Source organism: Melospiza melodia (assembly GCF_035770615.1).
Source record: "Melospiza melodia melodia isolate bMelMel2 chromosome 17 unlocalized genomic scaffold, bMelMel2.pri SUPER_17_unloc_1, whole genome shotgun sequence".
Taxonomy (NCBI): Eukaryota; Metazoa; Chordata; class Aves; order Passeriformes; family Passerellidae; genus Melospiza; species Melospiza melodia.
Genome location: NW_026948502.1, coordinates 27,972 through 54,317, shown reverse-complemented (window position 1 = coordinate 54,317; position 26,346 = coordinate 27,972). Strand labels below are relative to the sequence as shown.

Genomic DNA, 26,346 nt, shown 5'->3' with positions numbered 1-26,346 from the left:
TGTCCCCGCTGTCCCCAGTGTCCCCGCTGTCCCCACTGTCCCAAGTGTCCCCAGTGTCCCCGCTGTCCCCACTGTCCCCAGTGTCCCCAGTGTCCCCTCTGTCCCCATTGTCCCCAATGTCCCCCTGACCCCATGTCCCCTCTGTCCCCAGGCTCACTGTCCCCATTGTCCCCATTGTCCCCATTGTCCCTGCTGTCCCCAGTGTCCCCTGACCCCGTGTCCCCTCTGTCCCCACTGTCCCCAGTGTCCCCTCTGTCCCCAGGCTCACTGTCCCCATTGTCCCCATTGTCCCCATTGTCCCTGCTGTCCCCACTGCCCCCCTGACCCCGCGTCCCCTCTGTCCCCACTGTCCCCAGTGTCCCCTCTGTCCCCAGGCTCACTGTCCCCATTGTCCCCACTGTCCCCATTGTCCCTGATGTCCCCATGTCCCCCAGTGTCCCCTCTGTCCCCACTGTCCCCACTGTCCCCATTGTCCCCACTGTCCCCACTGCCCCCCTGACCCGGTGTCCCCTCTGTCCCCATGTCCCCTCTGTCCCCACTGTCCCCATTGTCCCCAATGTCCCCATTGTCCCCACTGCCCCCCTGACCCCGTGTCCCCTCTGTCCCCATGTCCCCTCTGTCCCCATTGTCCCCATTGTCCCCACTCTCCCCCTGACCCGGTGTCCCCTCTGTCCCCAATGTCCCTGATGTCCCCAGTGTCCCCTCTGTCCCCACTGTCCCCATTGTCCCCACTGTCCCCAGTGTCCCCCTGACCCGGTGTCCCCTCTGTCCCCAGGCTCGCTGTCCCCGTCCCCGCGCTGGCACTACCGCGACGGCGTCCGGGGCGTTTTCCAGAGCGGTGACATCGGGCCGGACGCGTCGGGGACGTCGCTGCGGGTGGCATCGGGTGGCCTGTACCTGCTCTACGGCCAGCTGGGTGTCACCTGCGCCGCCGCCCGCTGTCCCCAAGGCCGTGTCACCCTGCGGCTGCGCCGCGCCGCGTCCCCGCGGCCGCTGCTGGCCGTGTCCCTGTCCCTGTCACCCGCGGCCGGCGGCCACCGCCAGCGCTCGCAGCTGGGACAGGCGGTGGCACAGCTGTGGCCGGGGGACACCCTGAGCCTCGAGATGGTTGGGGACACCTCTGGGGACAGCGTTGGGGACGGCGTTGGGGACAAAGTTGGGGACGGCGTTGGGGACGGCGTTGGGGACATCGGCGTTGGGGACATGGGCGGGTGGCAGCTGGAGCAGGAGGAGCGCGAGGGGAACTTTGTGGGGCTGCTGAGGATCGCGGGCGGGTGACAGCGGCTGGTGGCACCTGGGTGGTGGCACCGGGTGGTGGCACTGGGGTGATGAGGGGGTGGCACCTGGTGGTGGCACTGGGTGGTGGCACCTGGTGGGGACAGCGGCTGGTGGCAGTGGGTGGTGGCACCGGGATGATGATGGGGTGGCACCTGGTCGTGGCACTGGGTGGTGGCACCAGGGTGATGACAGTGGCTGGTGGCACCTGGTGGTGGCACCGGGTGGTGGCACCTGGTGGTGGCACCGGGGTGATGAGGGGGTGGCACCAGATGGTGGCACCGGGGTGATGAGAGGGTGGCACCTGGTGGTGGCACCTGGGGGATGGCACCGGGTGGTGGCACCTGGTGGTGGCACCGGGGTGATGAGGGGGTGGCCGTCCTCGTGTCCTGCTGGTCACCTGCCTGGGTGGGGCTTGGGGACATCTGGGAGTCCTGAGTGTGGAGGTTTGGGGACATCGAGGGACATCGGTGACATCCAAACCCAGAGATCTGGGGACATCGATGACATCCAAACCCAGAGATTTGGGGACATCGAGGGACATCAGTGACGTCCATGGTTGGAGATTTGGGGACATCAAGGGACATCGGTGACCTCCACACCTGAAGATTTGGGGACATTGAGGGACTTTGGTGACATCCAAGGCTGGAGATTTGAGTGACAAGATCCCCCTGTCCAGAGATTTGGGGACATCAAGGGACTTTGGTGGCATCCATACCCAGAGATTTGGGGACATCAAGGGACATCGGTGACCTGCAAACCCCAAGATTTGGGGACATCAAGGGACATCTGTGACATCCATGGCTGGAGATTTGGGGACATCAAGTGACATCAGTGACCTCCAAACCCCAAGATTTGGGGACATTGAGGGACATCGGTGGCAGCCACACCCAGAGATCTGGGGACATCAAGGGACATCGGTGACATCCAAACCCAGAGATTTGGGGACATCGAGGGGCATTGGTGACACCCATGGTTGGAGGTTTGGGGACATCAGGTGACACCGGTGACATCCAAACCCAGAGATTTGGGGACAAGGGACTTTGGTGGCAGCCATACCCAGAGATCTGGGGACATCAAGGGACATTGGTGACATCCCAGGCTGGAGATTTGGGGACATCAGGTGACATCGGTGACCTCCAAGGCTGGAGATTTGAGTGACAAGGTCCCCCTGTCCAGAGATTTGGGGACATCAAGGGACATTGGTGACATCCAAACCCAGAGATTTGGGGACATCAAGGGACATCTGTGACATCCATGGCTGGAGATTTGGGGACATCAAGGGACATCGGTGACCTCCAAACCCCAAGATTTGGGGACAAGGGACTTTGGTGGCAGCCATACCCAGAGATCTGGGGACATCAAGGGACATTGGTGGCATCCAAACCTCAAGATTTGGGGACATCAAGGGACATCAGTGACATCCATGGTTGGAGATTTGGGGACATCAAGGGACATCGGTGACCTCCAAACCCAGAGATTTGGGGACAAGGGACTTTGGTGGCAGCCATACCCAGAGATCTGGGGACATCAAGGGACATTGGTGGCATCCAAACCTCAAGATTTGGGGACATCGAGGGGCATTGGTGACATCGAGGGGCATTGGTGACACCCATGGTTGGAGGTTTGGGGACATCAGGTGACACCGGTGACATCCAAACCCAGAGATTTGGGGACAAGGGACTTTGGTGGCAGCCATACCCAGAGATCTGGGGACATCAAGGGACATTGGTGACATCCAAACCCCAAGATTTGGGGACATCGAGGGACTTTGGTGACATCCAAACCCCGAGATTTGGGGACATCGAGGGACATCGGTGACCTTCACACCTGAAGGTTTGGGGACATCGAGTGACATCGGTGACCCCCCCAATTTGGTGCTTGGGGACATTTGGGGACATTTGGGGACCCCAGTGCTGGACACTTGGGGACATTTGGGGACATTTGGGGACACTTGGGGACATTTGGGGACCCCAGTGCTGGACACCTGGGGACACTTGGGGACACTTGGGGACATTTGGGGACACTTGGGGACATTTGGGGACATTTGGGGATGCCAGTGCTGGACACCTGGGGACACCTGGGGACACTTGGGGACATTTGGGGACACTTGGGGACACTCGGGGACATTTGGGGACACTTGGGAACATTTGGGGACACTTGGGGACACTCGGGGACATTTGGGGACACTTGGGGACATTTGGGACCCAGTGCTGGACACTTGGGACCTCCTTGGGGACATTTGGGGACACTTTGGGGGGGGGAGGTCCCTGCTGTCCTTAATTAATTATTGTCCTTAATTAATTATTGTTCTTAATTAATTATTGCTCTTAATTATTTATTTATTAATTATTTTCCTCAATTAATTATTTATGAATCAACGAATAAATTTGTTTATGGATTCTTTTCACCGCCTGCATCGTCCCCCCCAAAAAAAAACCGGGGTGACCTCTGGGGCAATTTTTGGGGTGATGGGGCAAAATTTGGGGGGTGGGAAATTTGGGGTGCGGGGTTTGGGGTGCAGAATTTGGGGTGCAGGGTTTGGGGTGCAGAGTTTGGGGTGGGAAATTTGGGGTGCAGAATTCGTGGTGGGAAATTTGGGGTGCAGAATTCGGGGTGGGAAATTTGGGGTGCGGGGCTTGGGGTGCAGAATTTGGGTTGCAGGGTTTGGGGTGCAGAATTCGGGTTAGGAAATTTGGGGTGCAGAATTTGGGTTGAGATATTTGGGGTGCAGAATTTGGGTTGAGATATTTGGGGTGCAGAATTTGGGGTGCAGGGTTTGGGGTGGGAAATTTGGGGCGCAGAATTCGAGTTGGGGAATTTGGGGTGCAGAATTTGGGTTGGGGTTTGGGGTGGGAAATTTGGGGTGCAGAATTCGGGGTGCAGAATTCGGGTTGGGAAATTTGAGGTGCAGGGTTTGGGGTGCAGAATTTGGGGTGCAGAATTTGGGTGTGGAGTTTGGGGTGGGAAATTTGGGGTGGGAAATGTGGGGTGCAGAATTTGGGGTGGGAAATTTGGGGTGCAGAATTTGGGGTGCAGAGTTTGGGGTGGGAAATTTGGGGTGCAGAATTCGAGTTGGGGAATTTGGGGTGCAGAACTTGAGTTGGGAAATTTGGGGTGCAGAGTTTGGGTGTGGGGTTTGGGGCGGGAAATGTGGGGTGCAGAGTTTGGGGTGCAGAATTTGGGGTGGGAAATTCGGGTTGGGAAATTTGGGGTGCAGAATTTCGGGGGCTGAGTTTGGGGTGCAGAATTTGGGTGTGGGGTTTGGGGTGGGAAATGTGGGGTGCAGAATTCGTGGTGGGAAATTTGGGGTGCAGAATTCGGGGTGGGAAATTTGGGGTGCAGAATTCGGGGTGCAGAATTCGGGTTGGGAAATTTGAGGTGCGGGGTTTGGGGTGCAGAATTTGGGGTGCAGAATTTGGGTGTGGAGTTTGGGGTGGGAAATTTGGGGTGGGAAATGTGGGGTGCAGAATTTGGGGTGGGAAATTTGGGGTGCAGAATTTGGGGTGCAGGGTTTGGGGTGGGAAATTTGGGGTGCAGAATTCGGGGTGCAGGGTTTGGGTTGGGAAATTTGGTGTGAGAAATGTGGGGTGCAGAATTTGTGGTGCAGAGTTTGGGGTGCAGAATTCGGGTTGGGAAATTTGGGGTGCAGTGTTTGGGGTGCAGAATTTGGGTGTGGGGTTTGGGGTTGGGAAATTTGGGATGCGGAATTTGGGGTGCAGAATTTGGGGTGGGAAATTCGGGTTGGGAAATTTGGGGTGGGAAATTTGGGGTGCGGGGTTTGGGGTGCAGAATTCGAGTTGGGGAATTTGGGGTGCAGAACTTGAGTTGGGAAATTTGGGGTGCAGAATTCGTGGTGGGAAATTTGGGGTGCAGAATTCGGGGTGCAGAATTCGGGGTGGGAAATTTGGGGTGCGGGGCTTGGGGTGCAGAATTTGGGTTGCAGGGTTTGGGGTGCAGAATTCGGGTTGGGAAATTTGGGGTGCAGAATTTGGGTTGAGATATTTGGGGTGCAGAATTGGGGTTGCAGGGTTTGGGGTGGGAAATTTGGGGTGCAGAATTCGAGTTGGGGAATTTGGGGTGCAGAATTTGGGTTGGGGTTTGGGGTGGGAAATTTGGGGTGCAGAATTCGGGGTGCAGAATTCGGGTTGGGAAATTTGAGGTGCAGGGTTTGGGGTGCAGAATTTGGGGTGCAGAATTTGGGTGTGGAGTTTGGGGTGGGAAATTTGGGGTGGGAAATGTGGGGTGCAGAATTTGGGGTGGGAAATTTGGGGTGCAGAATTTGGGGTGCAGAGTTTGGGGTGGGAAATTTGGGGTGCAGAATTCGAGTTGGGGAATTTGGGGTGCAGAACTTGAGTTGGGAAATTTGGGGTGCAGAGTTTGGGTGTGGGGTTTGGGGCGGGAAATGTGGGGTGCAGAGTTTGGGGTGCAGAATTTGGGGTGGGAAATTCGGGTTGGGAAATTTGGGGTGCAGAATTTCGGGGGCTGAGTTTGGGGTGCAGAATTTGGGTGTGGGGTTTGGGGTGGGAAATGTGGGGTGCAGAATTTGGGGTGGGAAATTTGGGGTGCAGAATTTGGGTGTGGGGTTTGGGGTGCAGAATTTGGGGTGCAGAATTCGGCTTGGGAAATTTGGGGCGCAGAACTTGAGTTGGGAAATTTGGGGTGCAGAATTCGGGGTGCAGGGTTTGGGTTGGGAAATTTGGGGTGCAGAATTCGGGGTGCAGGGTTTGGGTTGGGAAATTTGGTGTGAGAAATGTGGGGTGCAGAATTTGTGGTGCAGAGTTTGGGGTGCAGAATTCGGGTTGGGAAATTTGGGGTGCAGGGTTTGGGGTGCAGAATTTGGGTGTGGGGTTTGGGTTGGGAAATTTGGGATGCGGAATTTGGGGTGCAGAATTTGGGGTGGGAAATTCGGGTTGGGAAATTTGGGGTGGGAAATTTGGGGTGCGGGGTTTGGGGTGCAGAATTCGAGTTGGGGAATTTGGGGCGCAGAACTTGAGTTGGGAAATTTGGGGTGCAGAATTTGGGTGTGGGGTTTGGGGTGGGAAATTTGGTGTGAGAAATGTGGGGTGCAGGATTTGTGGTGCAGAGTTTGGGGTGCAGAATTCGGGTTGGGAAATTTGGGGTGCAGGGTTTGGGGTGCAGAATTTGGGTGTGGGGTTTGGGGTGGGAAATTTGGGGTGGAAAATTTGGGATGCAGGGTTTGGGTTGGGAAATTTGGGATGCGGAATTTGGGGTGCAGAATTTGGGGTGGGAAATTGGGGTTGGGAAATTTGGGGTGGGAAATTTGGGGTGCGGGGTTTGGGGTGCAGAATTCGAGTTGGGGAATTTGGGGCGCAGAACTTGAGTTGGGAAATTTGGGGTGCAGAGTTTGGGTGTGGGGTTTGGGGAGGGAAATTTGGGGTGCAGGGTTTGGGGTGCAGGGTTTGGGGTGGGAAATTCGGGTTGGGAAATTTGGGGTGCAGAGTTTGGGGTGCAGAGTTTGAGGTGGGAAATTTGGGGTGCAGAATTCGAGTTGGGGAATTTGGGGTGCAGAATTGAGTTGGGAAATTTGGGGTGCAGAATTCGGGGTGCAGGGTTTGGGGTGCAGAATTTGGGGCGGGAAATTTGGGATGCAGAATTTGAGATGCCGACTTTGGGGTGCAGAATTTGGGGTGCAGAATTTTTGGTGAGGGGTTTGGGTTGGGAAATTTGGAGAGAGAAATGTGGAGCACAGAATTTGGGGTGCGGAATTTGGGTGTGGGGTTTGGGTTGGGAAATGTGGGGTGCAGAATTTGGGGTGCAGGGTTTGGGGTGCAGAATTTTGGTGTGGGATTTGGGGTGCAGAATTTTTGGTGCGGGTTTTGGGGTGGGAAATTTGGGTTGAGAAATTTGGGGTGGGACATTTGGGGTGCAGAATTTGGGTATGGGGTTTGGGGTGGGAAATTTGGGGTGCAGAATTTGGGCTGGGAAATTTGGGGTGCAGAGTTTGGGGTGGGAAACTTGGGCTGCAGGGTTTGGGGTGCAGAATTTGGGCTGGGAAATTCGGGTTGGGAAATTTGGGGTGCCGAATTCGGGGTGCAGAGTTTGGGGTGCAGAGTTTGGGGTGGGAAATTTGGGGTGCAGAATTTGGGGTGCAGAATTTGGGGTGCAGAATTCGGGGTGCAGAGTTTGGGGTGCAGAGTTTGGGGTGCAGAATTCGGGTTGGGGAATTTGGGGTGCAGAATTTGGGTGCGGGGTTTGGGGTGGGAAATTTGGGGTGCGGGGTTTGAGGTGTAGAATTTGGGGTGCAGGGTTTGGCTTGGGAAATTTGGGCTGCAGAATTTGGGGTGCAGGGTTGGGCGTGCAGATTTTGGGGTCCCTGCCTGTTATGAACCTCTCCTGGACCTCCTGGGCCACCACATCCAGACCACCTGCACTCATCTCCACCACATCCAGCCCACCTGGACCTCTCCTGGTCCACCATGTCCAGGCCACCTGGACCCCTTGGGCCACCATGTCCAGCCCACCTGGACCTCTCCTGGAATCCATGGGCCACCATTTCCAGGTCACCTGGACCTCCTTGACCACCATGTCCAGACCACCTGAACCCACCTCCACCACACCCATCCCACCTGGACCCCCTGGGCCACCATGTCCAGACCACCTGAACCTCTCCTGGACCTGTGTCCAGACCGTCTGGACCCACCTTCACCACATCCAACCCACCTGGACCCCTTGGTCCACCATGCTCATCCCACCTGGACCCTCCTGGTCCGCCATGTCCAGGTCTCCTGGACCTCCTGGACCTCCTGGACCACCACATCCAGACCACCTGGACCCATCTCCACCATGTCCAGGTCTCCTGGACCTCCTGGACCTCCTGGACCTCCTGGACCTCCTGGACCACCACACCCATCCCACCAGGACCCTCCTGTGCCCGTGTCCCCTCTCCAAGCCCCGGGTGTCCGCCGCGTGTCCCGTGTCCCCCCTTGAGGCCACCACCCCCCTGGTGGCAGCTCCTCCCCGCCGGTGCCACCACCACCACCACGGCTGGGACAGGAAGCCACGTCCTGTGGTGTCACCTCCTGTGTCACCTCCTCCTGTGTCACCTCCTCCTGTGTCACCTCCTCCTGTGGTGTCACCTCCGGGGCGCAGGCGCCACCTCCATTGTCCCCGGTGTCACCTCCGGGCTGTGACCCTGGGCCACCACCAGGGCCACCACCACCAGGACCAGGGCCACCACCACCACCAGGACCAGGGCCACCACCACCACCAGGACCAGGGCCACCACCACCACCACCAGGACCAGGGCCACCACCACCACCACCAGGGCCACCACCAGGACCAGGGCCACCACCACCACCACCACCAGGACCAGGGCCACCACCACCAGGACCAGGGCCACCACCGCGGCAGGAGCTCCAGCAGGGCCCGGCGGGGACGCTGCGGTGGCCCCTCGGCGCCGCTCGTCGCTCGTCACCCGCGGTGGCCCCGTGGTGGCCCCGCGGCGCCTCCGGTTCCTCCTTTGCTGGGCGGGAGGAACCGCCCGAGCCCCGAGGAGGCCCCGCGGGGGCTGCAGGAGATCAGGTTGGTCCGGGGGTGTCCGGGGGTGTCCTGGGGGTGTCCAGAGGTGTCCAGGGGTGTCCAGGGGTGTCCAGGGGGTGTCCAGGGGGTGTCCAGGTGTGTCCAGGGGTGTCCTGGGGTGTCCTGGGGGTGTCCTGGGGTGTCCAGAGGTGTCCTGGGGTGTCCAGAGGTGTCCAGGTGTGTCCAGTGTGTCCAGGGGTGTCCAGAGGTGTCCAGGGGTGTCCAGGGGGTGTCCAGAGGTGTCCAGGGGTCATCCAGGGATGTCCAGATGTGTCCAGATGTGTCCAGAGGTGTCCTGGGGTGTCCAGGGGTGTCCTGGGGGTGTCCAGATGTGTCCTGGGGTCATCCAGGGATGTCCAGGGGTGTCCTGGGGTGTCCAGGGGTCATCCAGAGGTGTCCTGGGGTGTCCTGGGGTGTCCTGGGGGTGTCCAGATGTGTCCAGAGGTGTCCAGGGGTGTCCAGAGGTGTCCAGAGGTGTCCAGAGGTGTCCTGGGGTGTCCTGGGGTGTCCAGGGGTGTCCAGGGGGTGTCCAGGGGTGTCCTGGGGTGTCCAGATGTGTCCAGAGGTGTCCAGGGGTGTCCAGGGGTGTCCAGATGTGTCCAGATGTGTCCAGAGGTGTCCAGGGATGTCCAGGTGTGTCCTGGGGTGTCCTGGGGTGTCCAGAGGTGTCCAGGGGTGTCCAGGGGTGTCCAGATGTGTCCAGAGGTGTCCAGGGGTGTCCAGAGGTGTCCTGGGGGTGTCCAGAGGTGTCCAGGGGTGTGCAGGGGTGTCCTGAGGTGTCCAGAGGTGTCCAGAGGTGTCCAGAGGTGTCCAGGGGTGTCCAGAGGTGTCCAGAGGTGTCCAGAGGTGTCCAGATGTGTCCAGAGGTGTCCAGGGGTGTCCAGGGGTCATCCAGAGGTGTCCAGGGGTGTCCAGAGGTGTCCAGATGTGTCCAGAGGTGTCCTGGGGTGTCCAGGGGTCATCCAGAGGTGTCCAGGGGTGTCCAGAGGTGTCCAGGGGTGTCCAGGGGTGTCCTGAGGTGTCCAGATGTGTCCAGGGGTGTCCAGGGGTGTCCAGATGTGTCCAGATGTGTCCTGGGGTGTCCAGAGGTGTCCAGAGGTGTCCAGGGGTGTCCAGGGGTGTCCAGGGATGTCCTGGGGTGTCCAGGGGGTGTCCTGAGGTGTCCAGATGTGTCCTGGGGTCATCCAGAGGTGTCCAGGTGTGTCCAGGGGTGTCCAGGGGTGTCCAGGGGTGTCCAGAGGTGTCCAGATGTGTCCTGGGGTCATCCAGAGGTGTCCAGGTGTGTCCAGGGGTGTCCAGGTGTGTCCTGGGGTGTCCAGGGGTGTCCAGGGGTGTCCAGATGTGTCCAGAGGTGTCCAGAGGTGTCCAGAGGTGTCCAGGGGGTGTCCAGATGTGTCCAGGGGTGTCCAGAGGTGTCCAGATGTGTCCAGGGGTGTCCTGGGGTGTCCAGATGTGTCCAGAGGTGTCCAGGGGTGTCCAGGGGTGTCCAGGGGTGTCCAGAGGTGTCCAGATGTGTCCAGGGGTGTCCTGGGGTGTCCAGATGTGTCCAGAGGTGTCCTGGGGTGTCCAGAGGTGTCCAGGGGTGTCCAGAGGTGTCCAGAGGTGTCCAGGGCTGTAACTTCATCCGATCCATCTCCACCAGTTCCTCCATTAAAGTCCACCCCACCAGGACCCACCTCCATCGGTTCCTCCACAAAAGTTCATCCCACCAGGACCCACCTCCATTGAAGTTCTTCCATTGAAGTTCACCCCACCAGGACCCACCTCCATTGAAGTTCATCCCACCAGGACCCACCTCCATCGGTTCCTCCACAAAAGTCCATCCCACCAGGGCCCACCTCCACAGAACTTCATCCCACCAGGGCCCACCTCCATTGAAGTTCCTCCACACAAGTTCATCCCACCAGGACCCACCTCCACCAGAAATCCATCCCACCAGGACCCACCTCCATCAGTTCCTCCATAGAAGTTCATCCCACCAGTTCCTCCATTGAAGTTCACCCCACCAGGACCCATCTCCATCGGTTCCTCCACACAAGTTCATCCCACCAGGACCCACCTCCATTGAAGTTCTTCCATTGAAGTTCATCCACCACGACCCACCTCCATCAGTTCTTCCACAGAAGTTCATCCCACCAGGACCCACCTTCATCAGTTCCTCCACAAAAGTTCATCCTGCCAGGACCCACCTCCATTGAAGTTCTTCCATTGAAGTTCACCCCAGCAGGGCCCACCTCCATTGAAGTTCCTCCACACAAGTTCATCCCACCAGGATCCACCTCCATTGAAGTTTCTCCACAGAAGTTCACCCCACCAGTTCCTCCACAAAAGTCCATCCCACCAGGGCCCACCTCCACAGAACTTCATCCCACCAGGGCCCACCTCCATTGAAGTTCCTCCACACAAGTTCATCCCACCGGGACCCACCTCCATTGAAGTTCACCCCACCAGGACCCACCTCCATCGGTTCCTCCACACAAGTTCATCCCACCAGGACCCACCTCCATTGAAGTTCCTCCACTGAAGTTCATCCCACCAGGATCCACCTCCACAGAACTTCACCCCACCAGGACCCACCTCCATTGAAGTTCCTCCATTGAAGTTCACCCCACCAGGACCCACCTCCATTGAAGTTCTTCGACTGAAGCTCACCCCCACCAGAACCCACCTCCACTGGTTCCTCCATTGAAGTTCACCCCAGAAGAACCCACCTCCATTGAAGTTCATCCCACCAGGACCCACCACCATCAGTTCCTCCATAGAAGTTCACCCCACCAGGGCCCACCTCCATTGAAGTTCTTCCATTGAAGTTCATCCACCACGACCCACCTCCATCAGTTCCTCCACAGAAGTTCATCCCACCAGGACCCACCTCCATTGAAGTTCATCCCACCAGGACCCACCTCCATTGAAGTTCATCCACCACGACCCACCTCCATCGGTTCCTCCACACAAGTTCATCCCACCAGGGCCCACCTCCATTGAAGTTCTTCCATTGAAGTTCATCCACCACGACCCACCTCCATCAGTTCCTCCACAGAAGTTCATCCCACCAGGGCCCACCTCCATTGAAGTTCCTCCACACAAGTTCACCCCACCAGGACCCACCTCCATTGAAGTTCATCCCACCGGGACCCACCTCCATTGAAGTTCTTCGACTGAAGCTCACCCCCACCAGAACCCACCTCCACTGGTTCCTCCATTGAAGTTCATCCCACCAGGACCCACCTCCATTGAAGTTCCTCCACACAAGTTCATCCCACCAGGACCCACCTCCATTGAAGTTCTTCCATTGAAGTTCATCCCACCAGGACCCACCTCCATTGAAGTTCCTCCACTGAAGTTCATCCCACCAGGATCCACCTCCACAGAACTTCACCCCACCAGGACCCACATCCATTGAAGTTCCTCCATTGAAGTTCACCCCACCAGGAGCCACCTCCACTGAAGTTCCTCCACAGAACTTCACCCCACCAGTTCCTCCACAAAAGTCCATCCCACCAGGGCCCACCTCCACAGAACTTCATCCCACCAGGGCCCACCTCCATTGAAGTTCCTCCATTGAAGTTCCTCCACAGAAGTTCACCCCACCAGGTCCCACCTCCACTGAAGTTCCTCCACAGAACTCCACCCCACCAGGAGCCCCGTGTGTCCCCCGGGTGTCCCCATGGAGGCGTGGCGGCAGTGTGCCCACTGGCTGGTGGCCGCGCGCGTCCTGCCCGCGGGGCACCGTGCCAGCGGCGCCGGGGGGCAGGTGTGGGACCTGGCGCAGGCGCTGCGCGACGGCGTCCTGCTGTGCCACCTGCTGAACGCGCTGCTGCCCCGCGCCGTGCCACCGAGGGACATCTGTCCCCGGCCGCAGATGTCACAGGTGAGTGACACCATGGGGACAGTGACAATGGGGACAGTGGGGACAGTGACAATGTCCTGCTGTGCCACCTGCTGAACGCGCTGCTGCCCCGCGCCGTGCCACCGCGCGACATCTGTCCCCGGCCGCAGATGTCACAGGTGAGTGACACCATGGGGACAGTGACAATGGCAGGGCCACCGAGGGACATCTGTCCCTGGCCACAGATGTCACAGGTGAGTGACACCATGGGGACAATGGGGACAATGGGGACAGTGACAATGGGGACAGTGACAATGGGGACAGTGACAATGGGGACAGTGACGGTGCCACCGAGGGACATCTGTCCCCGGCCGCAGATGTCACAGGTGAGTGACACCATGGGGACAGTGGGGACAGTGCGGACAGTGACGGTGCCACCATGGGACATCTGTCCCCGGCCGCAGATGTCACAGGTGAGTGACACACTGGGGATGGTGACAATGGGGACATTGATGGGGACAATGGGGACAGTGACAATGTCCTGCTGTGCCACCTGCTGAACGCGCTGCTGCCCCGCGCCGTGCCACCAAGGGACATCTGTCCCCGGCCGCAGATGTCACAGGTGAGTGACACCATGGGGACATTGATGGGGACAATGGGGACAGTGACAATGGGGACAGTGACAATGTCCTGCTGTGCCACCTGCTGAACGCGCTGCTGCCCCGCGCCGTGCCACCGCGCGACATCTGTCCCCGGCCGCAGATGTCACAGGTGAGTGACACCATGGGGACAGTGGGGACAGTGACAATGGGGACAGTGACAGTGGGGACAGTGACAATGTCCTGCTGTGCCACCTGCTGAACGCGCTGCTGCCCCGCGCCGTGCCACCGCGGGACATCTGTCCCCGGCCGCAGATGTCACAGGTGAGTGACACCGTGAGGGTGACAATGGGGACAGTGACAATGGGGACAGTGACAATGGGGACAGTGACAATGTCCTGCTGTGCCACCTGCTGAACGCGCTGCTGCCCCGCGCCGTGCCACCGAGGGACATCTGTCCCCGGCCGCAGATGTCACAGGTGAGTGACACCATGGGGACATTGATGGGGACAGTGGGGACAGTGACAATGGGGACAGTGACGGTGCCACCGCGGGACATCTGTCCCCGGCCGCAGATGTCACAGGTGAGTGACACCATGGGGACAGTGACAATGGGGACAGTGACAGTGCCACCAAGGGACATCTGTCCCCGGCCGCAGATGTCACAGGTGAGTGACACCGTGGGGACAATGGGGACATTGATGGGGACAATGGCAGTGCCACCACGGGACATCTGTCCCCGTCCGCAGATGTCACAGGTGAGTGACACCATGGGGACATTGATGGGGACATTGATGGGGGACAATGGTGGTGACAATGGTGAGTGGTGGGGACAATGGCGATGGCGACAATGACGGTGACAATGATGGGGTCATTGATGGCATCAGTGACAATGATGGTGGCAATGTCCACGGGGGTGACAATGACAGTGACAGCGTTGGTGACAGAGACGATGGCAGTGCCACTGCCACCGTTGGTGGCGATGTCGACGGGGTGACAATGACAATGACGATGAAGGTGGCAATGTCCACGGGGGTGACAATGACAACATTGTTGACAGAGATGATGGCAGTGCCACTGCCACCGTTGGTGGCGATGTCGACGGGGTGACAATGACAATGCTGGTAGTGGTGGCAATGTCCACGGGGGTGACAATGACAATGATGGTGATGGTGACAATGTTCATGGGGGTGACAATGACAATGACAACATTGGTGACAGAGATGATGGCAGTGCCACTGCCACCGTTGGTGGTGACATTGACAGGGTGACAATGACAATGGCAATGATGGTGGCAATGTTCACGGGGGTGACAATGACAGTGACAGCGTTGGTGACAGAGACGATGGCAGTGCCACTGCCACCGTTGGTGGTGACATTGATGGGGTGACAATGACAATGACGATGAAGGTGGCAATGTCCACGGGGGTGACAATGACAATGACAATGACAATGATGGTGATGGTGGCAATGTCCACGGGGGTGACAATGACAATGATGGTGATGGTGACAATGTTCATGGAGTTGACAATGACAGTGACAACATTGGTGACAGAGATGATGGCAGTGCCACTGCCACCGTTGGTGGTGACGTTGACAGGGTGACAATGACAATGACGATGATGGTGGCAATGTCCACGGGGGTGACAATGACAGCGTTGGTGACAGAGATGATGGCAGTGCCACTGCCACCGTTGGTGGTGATGTCCACGGGGGTGACAATGACAATGACAATGATGGTGGCAATGTCCACGGGGGTGACAATGACAATGACAATGACAATGACAATGACAATGACAATGACAATGACAATGACGATGATGGTGGCAATGTCCACGGGGGTGACAATGACAATGATGGTGATGGTGACAATGTTCATGGAGTTGACAATGACAATGACAACATTGGTGACAGAGATGATGGCAGTGCCACTGCCACCGTTGGTGGTGACGTTGACAGGGTGACAATGACAATGACAATGATGGTGGCAATGTCCACGGGGGTGACAATGACAGTGACAACATTGGTGACAGAGATGATGGCAGTGCCACTGCCACCGTTGGTGGTGACGTTGACGGGGTGACAATGACAATGCTGGTGGTGGTGATGGCGCCAAACGGGTGACAAGGACAGGGACAATCGTTGATGGGGTGAGAATGACAATGATGGTGGCAATGTCCACGGGGGTGGCAATGACAACACTGGTGACAGAGATGATGGCAGTGCCACTGCCACCGTTGGTGGTGACGTTGATGGAGTGACAATGACAGTGATGGTGGCAATGTCCATGGGGGTGACAATGACAATGACAACATCGGTGACAGAGATGATGGCAGTGCCACTGCCACCGTTGGTGGTGACGTTGACAGGGTGACAATGACAATGATGGTGGCAATGTCCACGGGGGTGACAATGACAATGATGGTGATGGTGGCAATGTCCACGGGGGTGACAATGACAGTGACAGCGTTGGTGACAGAGATGATGGCAGTGCCACTGCCACCGTTGGTGGTGACATTGACGGGGTGACAATGACAATGACGATGATGGTGGCAATGTCCACGGGGGTGACAATGACAGTGACAGCGTTGGTGACAGAGATGATGGCAGTGCCACTGCCACCGTTGGTGGTGACATTGACGGGGTGACAATGACAATGCTGGTGGCGCCAAACGGGTGACAAGGACAGGGACAATCGTTGACGAGGTGACAATGACAATGACAACGGTGACAATGTCCACGGGGGTGACAGTGACGGTGACGACATCGGTGACAGAGATGGCGTCACCATCCGTGACAACGGTGGTGACAACCATGGAGACACAAACACCCTGATTATGACGGCGACGACGGGGGGTGCCAGCGCTGACAGAGGTGACACCGGTGACACCGGTGACAGAGGTGACAGAGGTGACAGAGGTGACAGAGGTGACAGAGGTGACACCGGTGACACCGGTGACAGAGGTGACAGAGGTGACAGAGGTGACAGAGGTGACAGAGGTGACAGAGGTGACACGGGTGACAGAGGTGACAGAGGTGACAGAGGTGACGCCGGTGACACCGGTGACAGAGGTGACAGAGGTGACAGAGGTGACAGAGGTGACAGAGGTGACACGGGTGACGCCGGTGACGCTGGTGACAGAGGTGACAGAGGTGACAGAGGTGACACCGGTGACAGAGGTGACACCGGTGACAGAGGTGACAGAGGTGACAGAGGTGACAGAGGTGACACCGGTGACAGAGGTGACAGAGGTGACACCAGTGACACTGGTGACAGAGGTGACACAGGCGACAGAGGTGACACCGGTGACAGAGGTGACAGAGGAGGTGACACGGGTGACAGAGGTGACAGAGGTGACACCGGTGACAGAGGTGACAGAGGTGACAGAGGTGACAGAGGTGACAGATGTGACACTGGTGACAGAGGTGACGCTGGTGACACGGGTGACAGAGGTGACAGAGGTGACACTGGTGAGAGAGGTGACAGAGGTGACAGAGGTGACACAGGCGACAGAGGTGACAGAGGTGACACGGGTGACAGAGGTGACAGAGGTGACACGGGTGACAGAGGTGACAGAGGTGACACCGGTGACACGGGTGATGCTGGTGACGGTGACACGGGTGACAGAGGTGACAGAGGTGACAGAGGTGACAGAGGAGGTGACAGAGGTGACAGAGGTGACACTGGTGGCACCGGTGATGCTGGTGATGGTGACACCGGTGACGCCAGTGACAGAGGTGACAGAGGTGACAGAGGTGACAGAGTTGACGCCGGTGACACGGGTGACGCCGGTGACGCTGGTGACACGGGTGACGCCGGTGACGGTGACACCGGTGCCACGGCCGTGCCGCCGCAGTTCCTGTGCCTGAGGAACATCCGCACCTTCCTGACGGCCTGCGCCGACAAGTTCGGGCTGCCCAAGCACCGGCTCTTCGGCGCCTTCGACCTCTTCGACGTCCAGGACTTCGGCAAGGTGGGGCCGGGGCTCCGGCTGCCCTGGGGGGGAATGGGGTCCGTCTGTCCACCCCGGGGTCCGTCTGTCCGCCCCGGGGTCCGTCTGTCCACCCCGGGGTCCGTCTGTCCACCCCAGCGTCCGTCTGTCCACTCTGGGGTCTGTTTGTCCACCCCAGCGTCCGTCTGTCCTGGGGGGCGGGACTGTGGTCCGCCTGTCCACCCCGGTGTCCGTCTGTCCACCCCGGGGTCTGTCTGTCCACCCCGGCGTCTGTCTGTCCTGAGGGGTGGGTTCAGGGTCCGTCTGTCCACCCCGGGGTCTGTCTGTCCACCCCGGGGTCCGGCTCTCCTGGGGGGTGGGCTCAGGGTCCGTCTGTCCACCTTGGGGTCCGTCTGTCCACCCTAGAGTCCGTCTGTCCACCCCAGGGTCTGTCTGTCCACCCCGGGGTCTGTCTGTCCTGGGGGGTGGCACCCGGGTCTCCGGCTGTCCTTGGGGGGGGGGCTCAGCGTCCGTCTGTCCACTCCAGGGTCCGTCTGTCTACTCCAGGGTCCAGCTGTCCTGGGGGGTGGGCTCAGGGTCCGTCTGTCCACTCCAGGGTCTGTCTGTCCACCCCAGGGTCCGTCTGTCCACCCCGGTGTCCGTCTGTCCACCCCGGGTGTCCGTCTGTCCTGGGGGTGAGCTCGGGGTCTGTCTGTCCACCCCGGTGTCCGTCTGTCCCGGGGGGTGCCCCCCAGGTGTCCGGGTGTCCCCTCAGTGCCCGCTGTCCCCTCGGTGTCCCCAGGTGATCGAGACGCTCTCCACGCTCTCCTGGACGCCGATCGCGCAGAGCAGAGGCCTCACGTGAGTGCCAGGGGCAGGTGTCCATCCCAGGGTCACCTGGTGTCCATCCATGGTCCAGGTGTCCATCCCAGGGCCAGGTGTCCATCCCAGGGTCACCTGGTGTCCATCCATGGTCCAGGTGTCCATCCATGAGGGTCCAGGTGTCCATCCCCAGGTCCAGGTGTCCATCCCTGAGGGTCCAGGTGTCCATCCCATGTCCAGGTGTCCATCCCCAGGTCCAGGTGTCCATCCCAGGTCCAGGTGTCCATCCATGGTGGACCAGGTGTCCATCCCCAGGTCCAGGTGTCCATCCCATGTCCAGGTGTCCATCGCCAGGTCCAGGTGTCCATCCCAGGTCCAGGTGTCCATCCATGAGGGTCCAGGTGTCCATCCCAGCTCCAGGTGTCCATCCATGAGGGTCCAGGTGTCCATCCCAGGTCCAGGTGTCCATCCCCAGGTCCAGGTGTCCATCCCATGTCCAGGTGTCCATCCCAGCTCCAGGTGTCCATCCATGAGGGTCCAGGTGTCCATCCCCAGGTCCAGGTGTCCATCCCATGTCCAGGTGTCCATCCATGAGGGTCCAGGTGTCCATCCCAGGGTCACGAGGTGTCCATCCCCAGGTCCAGGTGTCCATCCCAGGTCCAGGTGTCCATCCATGAGGGTCCAGGTGTCCATCCATGAGGGGCCAGGTGTCCATCCCAGGTCCAGGTGTCCATCCATGAGGGTCCAGGTGTCCATCCCCAGGTCCAGGTGTCCATCCCCAGGTCCAGGTGTCCATCCCAGGTCCAGGTGTCCATCCCAGGTCCAGGTGTCCATCCATGAGGGTCCAGGTGTCCATCCCATGTCCAGGTGTCCATCCCAGGTCCAGGTGTCCATCCCAGGTCCAGGTGTCCATCCATGAGGGTCCAGGTGTCCATCCATGAGGGTCCAGGTGTTCATCCCAGGTCCAGGTGTCCATCCCAGGTCCAGGTGTCCATCCCTGAGGGTCCAGGTGTCCATCCCATGTCCAGGTGTCCATCCCCAGGTCCAGGTGTCCATCACAGGTCCAGGTGTCCATCCCAGGGCCAGGTGTCCATCACAGGTCCAGGTGTCCATCCATGAGGGTCCAGGTGTCCATCCATGAGGGTCCAGGTGTCCATCCCAGGTCCAGGTGTCCATCCCAGGGCCAGGTGTCCATCCATGAGGGTCCAGGTGTCCATCCCCAGGTCCAGGTGTCCATCCCTGAGGGTCCAGGTGTCCATCCCAGGTCCAGGTGTCCATCACAGGTCCAGGTGTCCATCCATGAGGGTCCAGGTGTCCATCCCCAGGTCCAGGTGTCCATCCCCAGGTCCAGGTGTCCATCCCAGGTCCAGGTGTCCATCCATGGGGGTCCAGGTGTCCATCCATGAGGGTCCAGGTGTCCATCCCATGTCCAGGTGTCCATCCCAGGGTCCAGGTGTCCATCCCAGGGTCCAGGTGTCCATCCATGGGGGTCCAGGTGTCCATCCATGAGGGTCCAGGTGTCCATCCCCAGGTCCAGGTGTCCATCACAGGTCCAGGTGTCCATCACAGGTCCAGGTGTCCATCCATGAGGGTCCAGGTGTCCATCCATGAGGGTCCAGGTGTCCATCCCCAGGGTCCAGAGGTCCAGTTCCCACTTCTGAGCGTCCCTGGTGTCCAGTCCATGATGTCCAGTCCCTGAGGGACCCCAGTGTCCATCTCTGAGGGAGCCCAATGTCCAGTCCCTGGTGTCCATTCCATGGTGCCCAGTCCCATCTCTGAGGGACCCCAGTGTCCATTCCCAGTGTCCATTCCCAGTGTCCATTCCCAGTGTCCAGTCCCCGGTGTCCATCAATGTCCGGTCCCTGGTGTCCAGTCCATGATGTCCAGTCCCACGAGGGACCCCAGTGTCCAGTCCCCGGTGTCCATCAGTGTCCGGTCCCTGGTGTCCAGTCCATGGTGCCCAGTCCCATCTCTGAGGGAGCCCAGTGTCCATTTCCAGTGTCCAGTCCCTGAGGGAGCCCAATGTCCAGTCCCTGGTGTCCAGTCCATGGTGCCCAGTCCCATCTCTGAGGGACCCCAGTGTCCAGTCCCAGTGTCCGGTCCCCGAGGGTCAGTGGTGTCCAGTCCCTCATGGTCACTGGGGTCAGTTCCCAGGTGTCCGGTCCCTGAGGATCAGGGGGTCCAGTGCCAGTGTCCAGCGCCAGGAGGGACCCCAGTGTCCATTCCCAGTGTCCATTCCCAGTGTCCATTCCATGGTGTCCAGTCCCCTCTCTGAGGGACCCCAGTGTCCAGTCCCAGTGTCCAGTCCCATGAGGGACCCCAGTGTCCAGTCCCCGGTGTCCATCAGTGTCCGGTCCCTGGTGTCCAGTCCATGGTGTCCAGTCCCATCTCTGAGGGACCCCAGTGTCCAGTCCCAGTGTCCAGTCCATGATGTCCAGTCCCCTCTCTGAGGGAGCCCAGTGTCCAGTCCCCGGTGTCCATCAATGTCCGGTCCCTGGTGTCCAGTCCATGGTGTCCAGTCCCTGAGGGACCCCAGTGTCCATTCCCAGTGTCCAGTCCCTGAGGGAGCCCAATGTCCAGTCCCTGGTGTCCAGTCCATGGTGTCCAGTCCCATCTCTGAGGGACCCCAGTGTCCAGTCCCAGTGTCCGGTCCCCGAGGGTCAGTGGTGTCCAGTCCCTCATGGTCACTGGGGTCCAGTTCCCAGGTGTCCGGTCCCTGAGGATCAGGGGGTCCAGTGCCAGTGTCCAGTGCCAGGAGGGACCCCAGTGTCCATTCCCAGTGTCCATTCCCAGTGTCCATTCCCAGTGTCCAGTCCCAGTGTCCAGTCCATGATGTCCAGTCCCCTCTCTGAGGGAGCCCAGTGTCCAGTCCCCGGTGTCCATCAATGTCCGGTCCCTGGTGTCCAGTCCATGGTGCCCAGTCCCTCAGGGACCCCAGTGTCCATTTCCAGTGTCCAGTCCCTGAGGGAGCCCAATGTCCAGTCCCTGGTGTCCATCAGTGTCCGGTCCCTGGTGTCCAGTCCATGGTGTCCAGTCCATGGTGTCCAGTCCCTGAGGGACCCCAGTGTCCATTCCCAGTGTCCAGTCCCTGAGGGAGCCCAATGTCCAGTCCCTGGTGTCCAGTCCATGGTGTCCAGTCCCTGAGGGACCCCAGTGTCCATTCCCAGTGTCCAGTCCCTGAGGGAGCCCAATGTCCAGTCCCTGGTGTCCAGTCCATGGTGCCCAGTCCCATCTCTGAGGGACCCCAGTGTCCAGTCCCAGTGTCCAGTCCCCGAGGGTCAGTGGTGTCCAGTCCCTGGTGTCCAGTCCATGGTGTCCAGTCCCCTCTCTGAGGGACCCCAGTGTCCATTCCCAGTGTCCGGTCCCTGAGGGAGCCCAATGTCCAGTCCCTGGTGTCCAGTCCATGGTGTCCAGTCCCTGAGGGACCCCAGTGTCCATTCCCAGTGTCCAGTCCCTGAGGGAGCCCAATGTCCAGTCCCTGGTGTCCAGTCCATGGTGTCCAGTCCCATCTCTGAGGGACCCCAGTGTCCAGTCCCAGTGTCCGGTCCCCGAGGGTCAGTGGTGTCCAGTCCCTCATGGTCACTGGGGTCCAGTTCCCAGGTGTCCGGTCCCTGAGGATCAGGGGGTCCAGTGCCAGTGTCCAGTGCCAGGAGGGACCCCAGTGTCCATTCCCAGTGTCCAGTCCCAGTGTCCATCCACGACAGACTCCAGTGTCCAGTCCCAGTGTCCAGTCCCTGAGGGACCCCAGTGTCCATTCCCAGTGTCCAGTCCCCTCTCTGAGGGACCCCAGTGTCCAGTCCCGGAGGGTCCCTAATGTCCAGTCCCATGAGGGAGCCCAGTGTCCAGTCCCAGTGTCCAGTCCCATCTCTGAGGGACCCCAGTGTCCAGTCCACGATGTCCAGTCCCTGAGGGACCCCAGTGTCCAGTCCCATGAGGGAGCCCAGTGTCCAGTCCCGGAGGGTCCCTAATGTCCAGTCCATGATGTCCAGTCTGTGAGGGACACCAGTGTCCAGCCCCAGTGTCCAGTCCTGACCCTGAGGGTCCCAAGTGTCCAGTCCATGATGTCCAGTCTCTGAGGGACCCCAGTGTCCAGCCCCAGTGTCCAGTCCAGTCCCTGAGGGACCCCAGTGTCCAGTCCCTGGTGTCCAGTCCCATCTCTGAGGGACCCCAGTGTCCAGTCCCAGTGTCCAGCAGTGTCCAGCCCCAGTGTCCAGCCCCAGTGGTCAGTGCTGGCCAGCAGTGTCCAGCCCCAGTGTCCAGTCCCAGTGGTCAGTGATGGCCAGCAGTGTCCAGCAGTGTCCACCCCAGTGTCCGGCAGTGCCCAGTCCCAGTGTCCAGCCCCAGTGTCCAGTCCCAGTGTCCAGCAGTGTCCAGCAGTGTCCAGCCCCAGTGTCCAGCCCCAGTGTCCACCCCAGTGTCCAGCAGTGTCCAGCCCCAGTGTCCGGCAGTGTCCAGCCCCAGTGTCCAGCAGTGTCCAGCCCCAGTGTCCACCCCAGTGTCCAGCAGTGTCCACCCCAGTGGTCAGTGCTGTCCGGCAGTGTCCACCCCAGTGTCCGGCAGTGTCCAGCCCCAGTGTCCAGCAGTGTCCAGTCCCAGTGTCCGGCAGTGTCCACCCCAGTGTCCACCCCAGTGTCCAGCAGTGTCCAGCCCCAGTGTCCAGCAGTGTCCGGTCCCAGTGGTCAGTGATGTCCAGCAGTGTCCGGTCCCAGTGTCCAGCAGTGTCCACCCCAGTGTCCAGCAGTGTCCGGTCCCAGTGTCCAGCAGTGTCTACCACAGTGGTCAGTGATGTCCACTCCCAGTGTCCGGCAGTGTCCAGCCCCAGTGTCCAGCAGTGTCCACCCCAGTGTCCAGCAGTGTCCACCCCAGTGTCCGGCAGTGTCCAGTCCCAGTGTCCAGCAGTGTCCACCCCAGTGTCCAGCAGTGTCCACCCCAGTGTCCGGCAGTGTCCAGCCCCAGTGTCCAGCAGTGTCCAGCCCCAGTGGTCAGTCCCAGTGTCCAGCAGTGTCCACCCCAGTGTCCGGCAGTGTCCAGCCCCAGTGTCCAGCAGTGTCCACCCCAGTGTCCAGCAGTGCCCAGTCCCAGTGTCCAGCCCCAGTGTCCACCCCAGTGTCCAGCAGTGTCCACCCCAGTGTCCGGCAGTGTCCAGCCCCAGTGTCCAGCAGTGTCCACCCCAGTGTCCAGCAGTGCCCAGTCCCAGTGTCCAGCCCCAGTGTCCACCCCAGTGTCCAGCAGTGTCCAGCCCCAGTGTCCAGCAGTGTCCACCCCAGTGGTCAGTGATGTCCAGCAGTGTCCACCCCAGTGGTCAGTGATGTCCACTCCCAGTGTCCACCCCAGTGTCCAGCAGTGTCCAGCAGTGTCCAGTCCCAGTGTCCAGCCCCAGTGTCCAGTCCCAGTGTCCAGCAGTGTCCAGCCCAGTGTCCAGTCCCAGTGTCCAGCAGTGTCCCCAGTGTCCAGCAGTGTCCACCCCAGTGGTCAGTGATGTCCACTCCCAGTGTCCAGTCCCAGTGTCCAGCAGTGTCCGGCCGTGTCCCCCAGGCCGTTCCCGTCCGAGGACAGCGTTGGGGACGACGACGTTTACAGCGGCCTGTCCGACCTGATCGAGTGAGCGCGGGACACCGGGGGGTACTGGGGTGTACTGGGGTGTACTGGGATGGACTGGGATGGGCTGGGATGGACTGGGGTGTACTGGGGTGTACTGGGATGTACTGGGATGTACTGGGATGGACTGGGATGGACTGGGGACACCGGGGTGTACTGGGATGGACTGGGGTGTACTGGGGACACTGGGGTGTACTGGGATGTACTGGGGACACCGGGGACACTGGGGTGTACTGGGGTGTACTGGGATGGACTGGGGTGTACTGGGGTGTACTGGGGTGTACTGGGATGGACTGGGGACACCGGGGGGTACTGGGGTGTACTGGGGTGTACTGGGGTGTACTGGGATGGACTGGGATGGACTGGGGACACTGGGGTGTACTGGGATGGACTGGGGACACCGGGGTGTACTGGGGTGTACTGGGGTGTACTGGGATGGACTGGGATGTACTGGGATGGACTGGGATGGGCTGGGGTGTACTGGGGTGTACTGGGGTGTACTGGGATGGACTGGGATGGGCTGGGGTGTACTGGGGACACCGGGGACACCAGGATGTTCTGGGGTGTACTGGGATGGACTGGGATGGACTGGGATGGACTGGGATGGACTGGGGTGTACTGGGTTGTCCATGTACATGTCCCCAGTGTCCCCAATGTCCCCAACATCCCCAACGTCCCCAATCCCCCCATTGTCCCCAGTGTCCCCAGTGTCCCCAATGTCCCCGATGTCCCCCCACTGTCCCCAGTGTCCCCAATGTCCCCAATGTCCCCAGTGTCCCCAATGTCCCCAATGTCCCCAGTGTCCCCAGTGTCCCCAATGTCCCCAATCCCCCCAGTGTCCCCAATGTCCCCAGTGTCCCCAATGTCCCCAATGTCCCCAATCCCCCCAGTGTCCCCAATGTCCCCAGTGTCCCCAATGTCCCCAATGTCCCCAATCCCCCCAGTGTCCCCAATGTCCCCAGTGTCCCCAATGTCCCCGATGTCCCCGCAGTGACACGGCCGAGGAGGACGATGACCTCTACGACTGCGTGGAGGCCGAAGGCGACGACGGCGACGACGTCTACGAGGACCTGATGAGGGTGGAGCCGCCCCCGGCCGCGGTGGGTGGGGCCCCAAAAACAGAGGGGAACCCCCAAAAAATACCCCCAAAATGGATGGGAGCCCCAAAAATACCCGGGACACCCCAAAAACAGATGAGAGCCCCAAAAACAGAACTGGGAACGCCCAAAAATAGAACTGGGAGCCCCAAAAATAGATGGGAGCCCCAAAAAATACCCGGGACACCTCAAAAATCGATGGGAGCCCCAAAAACAGAGGGGAGCCCCAAAAATACCCGGGACACCCCAAAAATAGAAGGGAGCCCCAAAAATACCCGGGACACCCCAAAAATAGAAGGGAGCCCCAAAAATAGAGTATTTTGGGTGCTTCCAGGTGTTTTTTGGGACTCCCGGGTGGTTTTTGGAGGTGGTCCCGGGTGTTTTTCGGAGGTTGATTGATTGATTGATTGATTGATTGATTGATTGTCCCCACTGTCCCCCTGTGTCCCCAATGTCCCCTGTGTCCCCATTGTCCCCACTGTCCCCACTGTCCCCATTGTCCCCACTGTCCCCAATGTCCCCACTGTCCCCAATGTCCCCAGTGTCCCCAATGTCCCCAATGTCCCCTGTGTCCCCACTGTCCCCATTGTCCCCAATGTCCCCACTGTCCCCACTGTCCCACTGTCCCCCTGTGTCCCCAATGTCCCCTGTGTCCCCATTGTCCCCACTGTCCCCACTGTCCCCACTGTCCCCAATGTCCCCAATGTCCCCACTGTCCCCAATGTCCCCTGTGTCCCCAATGTCCCCAATGTCCCCTGTGTCCCCATTGTCCCCACTGTCCCCATTGTCCCCACTGTCCCCAATGTCCCCTGTGTCCCCAATGTCCCCTGTGTCCCCACTGTCCCCACTGTCCCCACTGTCCCCAATGTCCCCTGTGTCCCCAATGTCCCCACAGAAAGGCGCCGTGGACCGGCGGCTCTGCTGCCTCCAGGAGCTGCGGCAGACGGAGGAGAGATACACGGAGACGCTGGAGTCCATCTGCCAGGTGGGACATTGGGGACATTGGGGACATTGGGGTTACTGGGGACACTGGGGACATTGGGGACATTGGGGACAATGGGGGTGTTGGGGACATTGAGGGCGTTGGGGACACTGGGGGACATTGGGGACATTGGGGACACCTTGGGGACATTGGGGACACTGGGGACACTGGGGACATTGGGGACACTGGGGGTGTTGGGGACATTGAGGGAGATTGGGGACATTGGGGACACTGGGGACACTGGGGGGACATTGGGGGACACTGGGGATGTTGGGGATATTGGGGACATTGGAGATGTTGGGGACACTGGGGACATTGGGGACACTGGGTGGATTGGCGACATTGGGGGTGTTGGGGACATTGAGGGCATTGGGGACATTGGGGACACTGGGGGGATTGGGGACATTGAGGGCATTGGGGACATTGGGGACAGTAGGGACACTGGGGACACTGGGGGGATTGGGGACACTGGGGGCACTGGGGACACTGGGGATTGGGGACATTGGGGGACATTGGGGGACACCTTGGGGACATTGGGGACACTGGGGGGATTGGGGACAATTGGGGACATTGGGGGCACTGGGGACACTGGGGACACTGGGGGGATTGGGGACATTGAGGGCGTTGGGGACATTGGGGACATTGGGTACACGGAGACCCTGGAGTCCAT

At 59.7% G+C, this 26,346-nt stretch overlaps 1 protein-coding gene across 1 annotated transcript in view; it reads left to right on the top strand.

The window, feature by feature from the left end:
• Positions 1–12,320: 12,320 nt before the first annotated feature.
• Positions 12,321–26,346, top strand: part of LOC134433019 (proto-oncogene vav-like) — a gene marked incomplete at its 3' end in the record, with an annotated part of 39,267 nt that continues 25,241 nt past the window's right edge. Inside the window, exons 1-6 of the mRNA XM_063181904.1 lie at positions 12,321–12,688; positions 17,103–17,219; positions 17,980–18,038; positions 23,535–23,600; positions 24,589–24,697; positions 25,590–25,679. Of these exons, the coding sequence (XP_063037974.1) occupies positions 12,485–12,688; positions 17,103–17,219; positions 17,980–18,038; positions 23,535–23,600; positions 24,589–24,697; positions 25,590–25,679 (645 nt within the window). The remainder of the gene's footprint in view (positions 12,689–17,102; positions 17,220–17,979; positions 18,039–23,534; positions 23,601–24,588; positions 24,698–25,589; positions 25,680–26,346) is intronic.